The sequence below is a fragment of the Mastigoproctus giganteus genome, chromosome 13 (assembly GCF_048544385.1).
Source record: "Mastigoproctus giganteus isolate SK-2022 chromosome 13, ASM4854438v1, whole genome shotgun sequence".
Taxonomy (NCBI): domain Eukaryota; kingdom Metazoa; phylum Arthropoda; class Arachnida; order Uropygi; family Thelyphonidae; genus Mastigoproctus; species Mastigoproctus giganteus.
The window spans coordinates 172,571,439-172,586,231 of record NC_143587.1 but is presented as its reverse complement, the minus strand read 5'-3'; the positions used below and the strand labels follow the sequence as shown (position 1 = coordinate 172,586,231).

At 41.0% G+C, this 14,793-nt stretch overlaps 1 protein-coding gene across 1 annotated transcript in view; it reads right to left on the bottom strand.

Annotated features, from left to right (window-relative positions):
• Smyd5 (SET and MYND domain containing, class 5) overlaps nucleotides 1-14,793 on the bottom strand; it is a 331,312-nt gene that overhangs the window by 194,935 nt on the left and 121,584 nt on the right. The window contains exon 5 of the mRNA XM_090387391.1: nucleotides 10,445-10,549. Coding sequence (XP_090243517.1) covers nucleotides 10,445-10,549 — 105 coding nt within the window. The remainder of the gene's footprint in view (nucleotides 1-10,444; nucleotides 10,550-14,793) is intronic.

Here is a 14,793-nt window from a genome sequence, read left to right as displayed (position 1 = left end):
TGGTATTAACAACAATGGAACCAAGATCGCGTCTAAGGAATCCCGCACACAAACCAGTATGCTCGAAAGCCAAAACTTCAACCTAGACCAAGTAATCATCAATGATTTAATATCTAGAAGCCTTACAGACATCGTCACCGAGCACACAAGAACTATTACAGCCCTACAAACAGATAATGCAAGGATCATGTTAGGCAAGATGGAAAGAATGTCTGAAAACGTCATTGACCTCTTCTCAGAAAACCAGTTCCTATGGGCGCAAAACGTAGAGATCCTCCAAGAAGTATCCCAACTGAAAAGCCAACTTGAAGTATTTAAGAGCATGACTCTGAACTGTACCCCTTTGAAACCTGGCCGAGAGATAGGACTTCCGTTTGCCTCTTCTCTGCCAATCAATGAAATGAACAAAACCTCACCATTCAGTTACAGCAGCAGTCCAATGATAACCCCTGTCAATCAGTATGGGAGGACACTAAAAGAAGGTGATGTACTTGAACACCATCACACTGTCGCACTGACAAAGAACCCAGTGCAGAATCAGAAAGAAACCTATAAAGAAGCAACTGATAAAAGTAATGTTGAGAGTGAAAATCCTCCAGCTCTTTCAATAGCAGGTCTAACATGCACCACTCGCCAAAACGACGCACCAAAACAAACCTCGGATGGATCCATAATTACACCTACTAGATATCCAAATTATGTTATTAAAAACTGTCATGAAATCCATACGGAAGATCATTGTCATACTGACTCTGGCCCCACACTCCTGGGCTGAGGTTGTCGCTAGGCAATCCCCTCACGCATCCAGAGGTAACACAGCTAAAGAAAATTACAAAACCCAAGAGACAAGGGTAGGACCGCAGACAGGAATAAACAAGAGATCCAGACGATCACTGGGACAGCTCCAACTAACTGGCTCCAGTCCAGCGGGAAAGCAGCACATGTCGACCAACAACTCACTCGCAGAAGCCTGTTCACTTCATGATTGGCTCCACAAACAACCACAAAACAGGTTAAAAATGGCATAAAATAAAATCTAAACCTATCTGTTTATGTATCCCAATTGCCCACAAAATGGCCTTCCTATTCATCTTTTAGATTAGATTGCAACATAACCCAATACAAAATCTTGATTCAGCCATCTGATTGGCCTCGAGGGCTCCTCATCAGGCCCTTTTTTCAATCCCCCGCCTTAATGCATCAGCAGCACAGTGAAATACTGCATGGTCACATTAAAGGTACAGGTAACCCAACTAGCTGACTCAGCATGGAAATCATGGAGGGAAGACAAACACAATTCCTGTGAGAATATCTCAAAGAGACATCTCCAGAATAGAAAGAAACAGACCACAGAGGCAAAAAGTACTAAGGAAGATCCCCAGATGTAATAGCCTGGCCCTCTTCTAACAGAATGCCCGTAGCATTCTGTTAATGCAGAACAAAAGCCGAGAATTAGGGTTGACTTTGAAAGTGTCTGCAATTCTGCCCAGACACGATAGGAGGGAGTATATGATGAGAGCCTTGTCGATCAATTCGGCCCTGGAAAGATTGTGCAAGGCTCAAGGGGTAGAATTTTTTTCAGCCTGGACTGTACTTGTTAACAGGAGAGATTGCTTCTACAGGGATGGGATACACTTAAATAGAAAGGGTGCAAGAATATTTGCTGATGCTATCGAGGCAGTGTTAGGTGGGTCGGAAAACTGCTAGCTTGGGGGGAGACAAAGACCAATAGATTGACAGTAGCCACTGGCAGAGGTGAAAGAGATTCTTGCACTGCTTCTATTAGAATGAGCAGAAGCCTGAAAAACAAGATGCATGGTATTTCAGAGACTGCTGGGAGCCATTGCGGTACAAGTAAACACATGGGTTGTGTTAGGGTAGCTAAGAATAGAAACAGGTGCAGGTATACTTGCGTGTACACCAATGCTAGGAGTTTAGTAAATAAATTTGATGAATTTGAGGTATTGCTCAAAACATCGAAGGCAGATATTGTTGGGATATCAGAGACGTGGTGTCACACAGATATAAGGGATGCAGAACTGCAATTTGGGGAGTACAACGTCTACAGAAAGGATAGACAGGATAGGAAGGGGGGAGGGGTTATGCTATTAGTTAAGAAACACATAAAAACCAAGGAAGTGAAGCCAGTCGACATCGCTGGACAGTGCAGTGTGGAGTCAGTTTGGTGTGACATAAGCATTGGGAGATCAAAATTGAGAGTAGGAGTGTGCTATAGGCCTAATGACTCTGATGAGTATAATAAGGAACTGTACAGGGAAATAGAGTGGGCCAGTAAATCAGAGAGTCTTATAATGGGAGATTTTAATTTCCCAGATATTGACTGGAATTTGGGGGCTGGTTACTCACGCACTAGCAGAGCTTTTGTGGATTTATTGGATGATTGTTTTCTACATCAGCATGTCCGGGAGGCAACTAGAGGGAGTAATACTCTTGATTTGATTATCAGCAGTGATTCTTCATGCATTAAGAATCTGCAGATAAATGAACCACTAGGTGGCAGTGATCACAGTGTGCTGAAGTGGGATTTACTCAAAGAGGTAACTACCATTAGGGGTAAAGGGAAGGGTTATTGCTTCCGTAAAGGCGACTACGATGGACTGAGACAGTATTTAAATTCTATACAGTGGGACCAACTGATGATGTTACCAACAGCAAATTCAAAATGGGAAGCATTCAAAGAACTTATCTTGGAAGCTACTAGGCTTTACATACCAACTAAGAAATATTGTTCAAGGTTTAGGCCAAAATGGATGTCAGATGAACTAATGAGGCATATGGCAGAGAAGAAAAATGCATGGGATACTTACAAATTAACACATGACACAGAAGCCTATGATAGATACAAGTTGATATGCAACCAAGTTACAAAGGAGGTTAGGCAGGCGAAGGCAGATTACGAGAAATCCTTGGCAAGGGATGCAAAGAAAAACAGCAAAGAGTTCTTTACTTATATAAACTCTAGAAGGAAGGGGATGAATCAGATTGGTCCACTTGATATTGATGGGTCAACTGTTGATGATCCTGCTCAGGTAGCTAACAAACTAAATGAATATTTTGCATCGACATTCACACATGAGGAGTTATTCAGCAAAGGGAATGCCAGAGGTGTATTCAACTCTAGCAGTAAGCTACAGAATCTTGAAATAACTGGGAGTAAAGTGGAGGAGAAACTGTTGAAGATAAACACAAGAAAGGCACCCGGGGTGGATGGGATCTATCCAGTTATATTAAAGGAGGCAGCAAAGGAAGTAAGCAAACCCTTAGCCATAATTATGAGAGCTTCCTTGGACTCAGGGAAGGTACCCATAGACTGGAAATGTGCAAATGTGACCCCAATTCACAAAGGAGGATCAAAGGCTGACACAAGTAATTATAGACCTGTGAGCTTAACTTCTGTTCCAGGAAAATTAATTAGATAGTATGAATCAGAGCTGTAATACTCAATATGTTCTACGTTGATAATGATATTAGTAAATTAATAAGAGGAGTATACCTCAATATAGTACGTGGAACACTTCCGTATGATACCCTCCAGAAATTAAAACGGAAAAAACGAAAAAATCGACAACTTACCGGTACATTAAAGTAAAATATAAATAATTAAAGTAAATTATAAATTAATGGAGGCACTGGTTAAAGAAGCACTGCAGGATCATTTAGACAAGACTTCAGTTATAGCTCAGACACAGCATGGTTTTGTTAAGGGGAAGTCTTGCCTGACCAACTTGATTGGATACTATGATGCAGTCACAAAAGAACTGGATGCAGGGAATAACTTTGATATTATATACTTGGATCTTAGAAAGGCTTTTGATACTGTTGCACATGGAAGACTGCTACACAAATTGGAGCAGTGTGACATTGGAGGCAAATTGCTGCTATGGATAAAGGGGTGGTTGAGGGGGAGAAGACAGAGAGTGGTAATCAATGGACACTGCTCATCGTGGACTAATGTTATTAGTGGGGTCCCTCAGGGCTCAGTGTTGGGTCCATTGTTGTTTTCTGTATTTATAAATGATATTGATGATGGTATATCAAGCTTAATGTCCAAGTTTGCAGATGATACAAAGGTTGGCAGGGTTGTCAAGGACACTACTGACACTATGCTGCTGCAACAGGATCTGGAAAGGTTGAGCAGATGGGCTGAGAGGTGGCAAATGAAGTTTAACATTGACAAATGTAAAGTACTACACATGGGAAACAGCAACCCCAGAGCAACGTATCAACTCTGTGGTACTACACTGACAGTGGTAGAGAATGAAAGGGACTTGGGGGTGATTGTGCAGGCAGATATGAAGTTCTCTGAGCAGTGCAGACGGGCTGCAAGGGTAGCTCATGGAGTATTGTCAATGATATACAGGAATTTTTCCAGCAGGGATAAGGAGGTGATTATTCCATTGTATAAGGCAATGGTCAGGCCACACCTAGAGTACTGTATACAGGTCTGGAGGCCTCATTTCAAGAAGGATGTAGAGCTGCTGGAACGAGTACAGAGAAGGGCAACAAGATTAGTGAATGGAACAAAGGGGTGCTCTTACGAAGAAAGGCTTAAGTTTTGCAAATTACAGTGTCTGGAGACTAGGCACCAGCGAGGTGATCTGATAGAGGTGTATAAAGCCTTGAATGGTTTAAGCATGCTCAATGCTGATGGGATTCTTCCTCTAGCTCAGAATAATCACCTGAGAGGGCATAAATTCAAATTGAGGAAAGACAGATGTAGGATAGACGTGCGGAAATTTGCCTTTAGCCAGCGGGTGGTTGGTAGGTGGAACAGACTTCCATCCCTTGTCGTGGAAGTTGATAGCCTAAATAAGTTTAAGGCTCAGCTGGACAGGTATTTTGAACGAACAGAGGAGTGAAGTGGAAGTGGGTTTTTTTTTTTTTTTTTTTTTTTGGCTGATGCTGCATAAGCTTGCTTTCTTGCATCAAATGCCTCTACTAATGCTAATGCTCTTCTTCAGAATAGAACCATCAAAATGTCCATAGGAAAGCATACGCATACTAGGCAAATACAAGCTGGCGTACCACAAGGGGGGGTCCTGTCTGGAATTCTTTTCACAGCCATAATTAACCGACTAGATATGTCATCATATGCGGATGACTTGAAGCTCTTAACAAAAATAAAATCAACTGATAAAGCAATAGACACAACGGCAACCATCAACAAGACTTTATCAGAAATAAAGCAGTACCTCATGAGATTTGACCTGCAAGTCAATCCTGCAAAATCCGCCATCATGGTCTTCTCACTGAAACACACACCAACAATAATTCAACCTGCGATAGACGGAGTCTTGGTCCCCTGCGTCGAAAAGCAGAAAGACCTGGGTGTGACCTTTGATTGAAAATTAAGATTCCATCATCAAATTGAAGAACTCTGTGCAAAATTCAACAGGAAACGGTGGATTGCCAAGCAGCACTTGCTACATATTCATAACACCAATCTGATAAGAATGTATATCAGGACAATGATCTTCGGAGATATACTGAATGGGGGTAGAGTTGTGGGGCTCAGCTGCAGACACAACAATCAAACCATTGACCAACGCGGAATACTGGCTCCTGAAGTGGGCTACCTGGAAGTGTCATCTCCCGCCACAACTTCACACAACACCGATGGCCAAAGCACTAAATTTAACCAGATTCGCAGTCTTAATGAACGAAAGAAGACTAATCTTCACCATCAAATTGATCGCTGGAAGAATCTCAGTGCCCAACATTTGGGACACCGTGTGCTGGAGAATTCCTCAACCAGCACTCCACTCCACTCCCAAGCTTCTTGCTCTTCTGTCGAGGTTATATTTTAAAGATCGGTTCCTCCCTTATCAGAAGCTCCATCTAGCTCAGTCCTTGGATGCCGACTTGTGCAAAATCGTCGATTACAAAAAGTACAGACGGCGCATCCTGGATCTGCACGTGTGTTCCACAACCATCAACTGATGTGAGTTCGCTCCGGCTCGGCAAGAATTTCAGGGAAACTCTAATTCTAGAAAACTGTCATGTTATTTTAATTTATTTTATTATTTTATTATTGTTATTATATTTTATTTTTAACTAAATTCAATCTGCTGTATGCTATTTATTTATCCTATTATGTATTTATTACATTTCCGGCGAGATGATATCTCTGCTGCTTGTTAACCCCCTGGCTTAGTGCCGTGAAGGGTTTGTAAAGGTAGGGTACCTGCGTGTACCTAGGAACCTTATAATAAAGATCATATTTATTTATTTATTTATTATTTTACAAATATTAATATCAACGTAGAACGTATTGAGTATTACAGCTCTGATTCACACTATATAACGTTAACTGATAGAAGGTAAAACTCTATACTGAAATAGTGTTATTACTGCATTGAGATAAGTTTAGCGTAATATTTTAGTGTATAATTTTTTTTTAATTGTATTGAAATTGAATCGAAATCATGCATCTGACCGGAGCAGCAAAGCAAAAGGCTCAAGGTAGTGAGAGTGCTGCGGCTCGGGGGAGAACTGAGGGCAGTGGTTGTCCTCTGAATCACAGCCTTTTGAAATGTACTGCTTGTTTGTTTGTGGAGCTCACAGGAATGGGAAACAGTCTGTATGTGCTCGATGTAAGAAGTTTAACCCCTGGCTTGTAGCCGTGAAGGGTATTGTGTACGGCATATGCATTTTGTATGCAATAAAGATTTCTTCTTCTAAGTATGAAGAAGATAGGCCCCAACTCAGCATTGTTATGGGTCATAATGAGAAATTGAAGGATGAGGTAGATGCCCTCGAAGGACTTAAATTGGGGACCCATCAGGCTCTCAGTTGCACGCATCAATGCCAGAGCCTACACTTGATCATCAGGCAGCAATCCCTGAGGCAGAATGCACTGGTAACACAGGAACTAGGTGTTGTCTGTGACTATTGTCAGGGAAATTTGTGTAAAAAGGATAGGTGGAAAAGGACCAGTGTATGTCTGCCAGGGGGAAAAATTCTTGATGTTGTGCAGATATCACCTTTAAGGGCACAAAAAGGTCATTATGTTGTACATGTTGGAACTAATGACAATAAGAGTAGGAGAACGGCGTAATTACTTAACAAGTATAGGTCAATATTGAAAAAAAAAAAAAAAAAAAAAAAAAAAAAAAAGGCAGAGAGTTAGGGCTGAATTTGAAAGTGTCTAAAATTCTAGGAAGACACGATAGGAGGGCATATATGATGAGAGCCTTGTCGATCAATTTGGCCCTGGAGAGATTGCGCAAGGCTCATGGGGTAGAGTTTTCACAGCATGGTCTGTGCTTGTTAACAGGAGAGACTGTTTCTACAGGGATGACATACATTTAATTAGAAAGGGTGCAAGAATATTTGCTGATGCTATTGAGGCAGTGTTGGAAGACTGCTAGCTTGGGGGAATTCACAGACTAAAAGGTTAACAGTACCCACTAGCAAAGGTGAAAGTGATTCTTGCACTGCTTCTATTGGAATGAGCAGCAGCCAGGAAAACAAGTTGATGGGGATTTCAGAAACTGCTGGGAGTTATCACAGAATAAGTAAATACACGGGCTGAGTTAGGGTAGATAGGAATAAGAACAGGTCCATGTATACTTGTGTGTACACAAATGCTAGGGGTTTAGAAAATAAATTTGATTAAGTTGAGGTCAAAACATCAAAGGCAGATATTGTTGGAATATCAGAGACATGGTGTCACACAGATATAAGGAATGCAGAATTGGAATTTGGAGAGTACAATATGTACAGGAACGATAGACAGGATAGGAGGGGTTATGCTGTTAGTTTAAAAACACAAATCAAGGGAAATTAATCCAGTTGACATGGGCGGAGAGTGCTATTTTGAGTCAGTTAGGTGTGACACAAGCACAAGGAAAGCAAAATTGACAGTAGGAGTGTGTTATAGGAATAATGATTCTGATGAGTATAAAGAACAACTGCACAAAAAAACAGAGTGGGCAAGTAAATCAGATTGTCTTATAATGGGGGATTTTAACTTCCCAGATACTGACTTGGACTTCTGGTTAGTCACTCGCACACCAGCAAGCCTTTTTTTGGATTTATTGGATGATTGTTTTCTACATAGCCTCCATAGCCGAGTAGTCAGGAGTGGGAATGCAGTAGCACACGCTATTTCAGTAGACCGGGGTTCAAGCCCCTGACTGCTGAATATGGTTGATCTGCCAACCCGCACTGGACCAGCGTGGCAGATTATGGTTCATTTCCCTCAGCATGAATTGTTGAGGAGGCTTCCATCTTGCAGTGGGTTGATAATGGCTGCACTTTACCTTTTTTTTTTTTTTTTTGTTTTCTACAGCAGCATGTTCGAGAGGAAACCTTAAGGAGTAATACTCTTGATATAATTATCGATAGTGATTCTTCATGCATTAAGAATGTAATTACCATCAGTGGAAAAGGGAAGGGTTTTTTCTTTCGAAAAGATGACTAAGATGGTCTGAGTCAGTTTTTAAAGTCTATACAGTGGGACCAACTGATGATGTTACCAGCAGCAAATTCTAAATGTAAAAGATTCAAGGAAGTAATCTTGGAAGCTAATAGGCTTTTTGTCCCAACTAAGGAATACTGTTCAAGGTTTAAGCCTAAATGGATGTCAGATGAAGTAATAAGCCTTGTGGCAGAGAAGAAAAATGCATGAGATGCATATAAATCATCAGGTGACACAGGCACTTATGACCGATATAAGCTGGTGTGTAATCAAATCACAAAGGAGGTTAGGCAGGCGAAGGCAGGTGAGAAATCTTTGGCAAAGGATGCAAAAAAAAAAAAAAAAACAGTAAAGAGTTCTTTACTTATGTAAATTCTTGAAGGGGATGAATTAGATTGGTCCTATTGATATGAATGGTTCAACTGTTGGAACCCTGCTCAGGTAGCTGACAAACTGAAGAGTATTTTTATCTACATTCACACATTAGGAGTTATTCAGGTTTTGTTAATACTGAGAGCAAAGTAGAGGAGAAATTGTTCACATGAAAGGCTCATGGGGTGATGGGATCCATCTAGCTATATTAAAGGAAGCAACAAAGGAAGGTAGCAAACCTTTAGCCATAATTATGAAATGTTCTTGAACTCAGAGGAGGTCCCCATGGACTGGAGATATGCAAATGTGTCCCCAATTCACAAAGGGGGATCAGAGGGTGACATAAGTAATTACAGACTTGTTAAACTTTTGTTCCAGGGAAATTAATGGAGGCACTGGTTAAAGAAGCACTACAGGATCATCTAGACAAGACCCCAGAAGAATTCAGATACAGCATGGGTTTGTTAAGGGGAGCTCTTGTCTGACCAATTTGATTGGATACTATCATGTGGTCACAAAGGAACTGAATGAAAAAATAATTTTGATATGATATACTTGGATTTCAGGGAAGCTTTTGATACTCGCACATGGAAGACTACTGTACAAATTGGAGCAGTATGGCATTAAAGGCAAGTTACTATAATGGATAAAAGGATACCCATCCTTTTATCCATTGTAGAGTGGGAGAAGACAGAGTGGTAATCAATGGACACTGCTCTTCATGGAGTAATGTCATTAATAGTGTCTCCCAGGGTTCTGTGTTGGGCCCATTGTTGTTTTGTATATTTATCAATGATATTGATGTCCACGTTTGCTGAAGATACGAAGGTTGACAGGGTTGTTAATGACACTAATGACAGTACGGTACTGCAAAAGGATCAAGAAAAGTTGAGCAGATGGTCTGAGAGGTGGTAACTGAAGTTTAACATTGACAAATGTAAACTACTGCATATGCGTAACAGTAACCCAAGAATAAGGTATCAACTGTGTGGTGTTACACTCAGAGTGGTAGAGAATGAAAATGACCTGGTGCAGACCTGAATTGTGTAGTCAGATATGAAGTTTGAAGTTTTCTGAACAGTGCAGACAGTTTGCAAGAATAGTTCACGGTGTCTTGTCAATGATATACAGGAATTTTTCTAATAGGGATAAGGAGGTGATTATCCCCTTGGCAAAGAGATTTGTGAGGAGAACAAAGGGTTGCTGTTACCAAGAAAGGCTTAAGTTCTGCAAATTGAAGTGCCTGGAGGCTAAGCACCTGCTAGGTGATCTGACCGAGGTGTATAAGGCCTTGAATTGTTTGAGCAAGCTCAATGCTGATGGGATTCTTCATCTTTACCAGATTAGTCTGACAAATTCAAATTGAAGAAATAGACATGCTGAAATTTGCCTTTAACCAGTGGATGGTTGACTGCTGGAACAAACTTCCATCTGTAGTTGTAGAAGTTGACAGCTTAAATAAATGCAAGGCAAAACTAGAAAAACGTTTGGAATGAATGGATGGGTAAAATGGGAAGGTTTTTTTTTTTTTGGCTGATGCAACTTAAACTTGCTTGCACCATATGCTTCTACTAATGCTAATACTAACTTTTTTTTTTTTTTTAATAACAACAAATGTAAAACTTTTACCTGAAACTGTTCTCCTAGAAGTTTATGTGCTATTTCTTCTTCTTCATTTACTGTTTTATGACAAAACTGTGTAAACAGATGGGCTGCACCAGCTTTATCTTTAGCCTTAATAAAGGTAACTCTTATTAACAGGGCTTCACTAGTTATTACAAAATAAAAATTTTAACAACTAAAGCACAAAAATGTATATATATAATTACATATATTTATTAAAAAATGTAGACAAATTTTAAGCTAAATTTGCCCATTTATATTATGACATATTTACACCCATTTATATTATGACATTTATAATCAAAAGTCTAGGAGTCAAACATTTGTAGAAATATCGCATCACCATCTGATGAAATTTCAATAAAATTTTATATGGTGAATAATAAACCTACCAAAACAAAAAGTGAACCTGCATGTCATGAAAAAATAACCAATTCGTGGAAACCATGCAAATATACCATGAATAAAAATTTACACAAGGATTAGTATGGGATAATACACCTCTCATACCAAGCCCTCATAATGCCAACAATATCAGCGAGGTCAGTGGGAAACAATTACTATATTTCTATTTAAAGGCAGATTACTGCCAATGTATTATGTTTGAGTGAAATTATGATTTCACCAAATGAATTAAACCCTAAAAGAAAAGGGATGAATCAGACTGGTCCACTTGGTATTGAAGGTTTGACTGTCAATGATCCTGGTCAGGTAGCTGACAAACTGAATGAGTATTTTGCATCTACATTCACACATAAGGAATTCTGCATGGAAGTGGGCGTTATCAAACACCAACAGGAAGCTAAATTTTGTAATAACTGAGAGCTAAGTGGGGAAAAAATTATTGAAATTAAACATCAGAAAGGTACCCGAGGTGGTGGGATCTATTCAGTTATATTAAAGGAGGCAGTAAAGGAAGTAAGCAAACCCTTAGCCATAATTACGAGAGCATTCTTGGACTCAGGAAGGTCTCCATGGACTGGAGATGTACAAATATATCCCCAATTCACAGAGGGGGATTCAAATAGGAACACAAGTAATTACAGACCTGTTAGTTTAACTTCTGTTCTGGGGAAAATAATGGAGTCACTGGTTAAAGAAGCATTGAAGGATCATCTAGACAAGAGTGCAGTTATAGTTCAGACACAGCATGGATTTGTTTGATAGGTTACTATAATGAGGTCACAAAGGAACTGGATTCAAAAAATAATTTTGATATCATATACAGTAAACACCAGTTATAACGATCACTGGTTATTACACCGATGAGCCAAAACATTATGACCAGCAAGTCGTTATGTAAATCGAAGAAACTGCAGGTGAACTATGGCAGGTGCACAGGTTGGGATAGTACACAGGTGCACAGCAGGTGCTGAGCTCCGTTAATCAGTGTTACTCTTGTTCTTCAGATGGGAAAGGCAGTGGACTTAAGAGTTTGACAAAGGCTAAATTTTAATGCCAGATGACTGGGTCAGAGCATATCTGAAACGGCACGGCTGGTGGGGACCTACCAAAAGTGCTCCGAGAAGGGGGAACCCACTAATCGCTGGCAAGGTGTTGGACAACCACGGGTCATCGATGCTCGAAGTGAGCGTAGGCTCTCCCGGATGGTACGTAGCAACAGAAGGGCGACTGTGGTGCAAATCGCCGGTAATTGAAATGCTGGTGACAGGAGCAATGTGTCACAACGCACAGTACATCACACCCAGCTGACAATGGGGCTGCATAGCCGCAGGCTGCTCCAAGTGCCCATGCTAACCACAGTTCACTGGTAACAGCGGCTACAATGAGCATGCAAGCATCGGAACTGGACCTTGAGTGATTGGAAGAAGGTCGTCTGGTCCGATGAATCACATTTCCTGTTGTACCATGTGGATGGCCAGGTATGTGTGCGTTATTTATTTGGGGAACTGATGGCATCTGTATGCACAGTGGGATGAAAACAAGCCAGTGGCAGCGGTGTCATGCTTTGGGAGATGTTCTGCATGGATACCCTGGGTCCAGTCATCCATGTGCCAGGCACTCTTGACGTCTACCACCTACCTAAACATCATTGCTGACCAGGTATACCCTTTCATGGCAACAGTCTTCCACTCTGGCGGTGCCGCCTTTCAGAAGGATAATGCGCCATGCCACATCGCCCAGATTGTTCGAGACTGGTTCGTGGAACATGAGGAAGACTTCCAGCTATTGCCCTGGCCTCCAAATTCCCAAGATATCAATCCCATCAACCATCTGTGGTTTGTGTTGGAACAGCAACTCCGATCTGCGGCCACGGACCTTACAGGAGTTAAAGGATCTGCTGGTTATGTGGATTGGTACCAGATATCACAAGATACATTTAGAAATCTTGTAGTGTCCATGCCTTGCCGGGTACAAGCTATTTTGGCTGCACATGGAGGACCAATATCACATTAGGTAGGTGGTCATGTTTTGGCTCATCGGTGTAGAATCAGCCACTTTATAGAATCAAATTTCAAAGAACCATCATAGGCTTCCATGTCACCCATTAATACATATATATATATATGTATCCCAATTATTTTTCTTCTCTGCCATATGTCTCACTAGTTATCTGACATCCATTTAGGCCTAAACCTTGAACAATATTTCTTAGTTGGTATGTAAAGCCTAGTAGCTTCCAAGATAAATTCTTTGAATGCTTCCCATTTTGAATTTGCTGTTGGTAACATCATCAGTTGGTCCCACCGTATAGAACTTAAATAATGTCTCAGACCACCATAGTCGCCTTTGTGAAAGCAAAAACCCTTCCCTTTACCCCTAATGGTAGTTACCTCTTTTAGTAAACCCCACTTCAGCACACTGTGATCACTGCCACCTGGTGGTTCCTTTATCTGCAGATTCTTAATGCATGAAGAATCACTACTGATAATCAGATCAAGAGTATTACTCCCTCTAGTTGCCTCCCGAATGCTGACACAGAAAACAATCTTCCAATAAATCCACAAAAGCCTTGCTAGTGTGTGAGTGACCAACCCGAAAATTCCAGTCAATATCTGGGAAATTAAAATCCCCCATTAAACCACTCTCTGATTTACTGGCCAATTCTATTTCCCTGTACAGTTTTTTTATTATACTCATCAGAGTCATTCGGCCTATAACACACTCATGCTCTCAATTTTGATCTCCCAGTGCTTATGTCACACCAAACTGACTCGACACTGCACTGTCCAGTGATGTCAACTGGTTTCACTTCCTTGGATTTTATGTGTTTCTTAACTAATAGCATAATCCCTCCTCCATTCCTATCCTATCTATCCTTCCTGTACACATTGTACTCCCCAAATTCCAGCTCTGAATTCCTTATATCTGTGATACATCTTGTCCCTGATATCCCATCAATATCTGCCTTTGATGTTTTGAGCAATACCTCAAATTCATCAAATTTATTTACCAAACTCCTAGCATTGGTGTATACGCAAGTATACATGCACCTGTTCCTATTCTTAGCTATCCTAACACAATCCATGTGTTTACTTGTACCACAATGACTCCCAGCAGTCTCTGAAGTACCCTGCATCTTGTTTTCCGGGCTGCTGCTCATTCCAACAGAAGCAGTGCAAGAATCACTTTCACCCCTGCCAGTGGCTACTGTTAATCTATTAGTCCTTGTATCCCCACAAGCTAGCAGTTTTCCTACCCACCTAACACTGCCTCGATAGCATCAGCAAACATTCTTGCACCCTTTCTATTTAAGTGTATCCCATCCCTGTAGAAACAGTCTCTCCTGTTAACAAGTACAGAAAAAACAGGCTGAAAAATATTCTACCCCTTGAGCCTTGCACAATGTTTCCAGAGCCGAATCGATCGAGAAGTCTCTCATCATATACTCCCTCCTGTCGTGTCTGGGCAGAATTGCAGACACTTTCAAATTCAACCCTAATTCACGGCTTTTTTTTCAACAGTTACCTGTACTTGTTAAGCAATTCCGCAGGTCTCCTACTCTTAATATCATTAGTGCCAACGGATACAACAATATCACCTTTTGTGCCCTTAAAAGATGATATCTGCTCTACAACATCATCAACTTTTGCCCCTGGCAGGCATACCCTGGCCCTGTTCCACCTATCCTTTTTACATAGCATGTTTCCCGTTTCCCTGACAACAGAGTCACCAACAACTACTAGTTCCTGTGGGACCAGTGCATTCTACCTTGGGGTTTGCCGCTCTGTTGCGTGATGATCAAGTGTAAGCTCTGGCGTTGATGCGGGTAGCTGAGAGCTTGATGGGCCTCTCAATTTAGATCCTTCAAGGGCATCCACCCTGTCCTTTGAGCTCTCATATAGGCCCATAACAACGCTGAGTTGTCGCCTGATTTCCTTACACTCCTTACA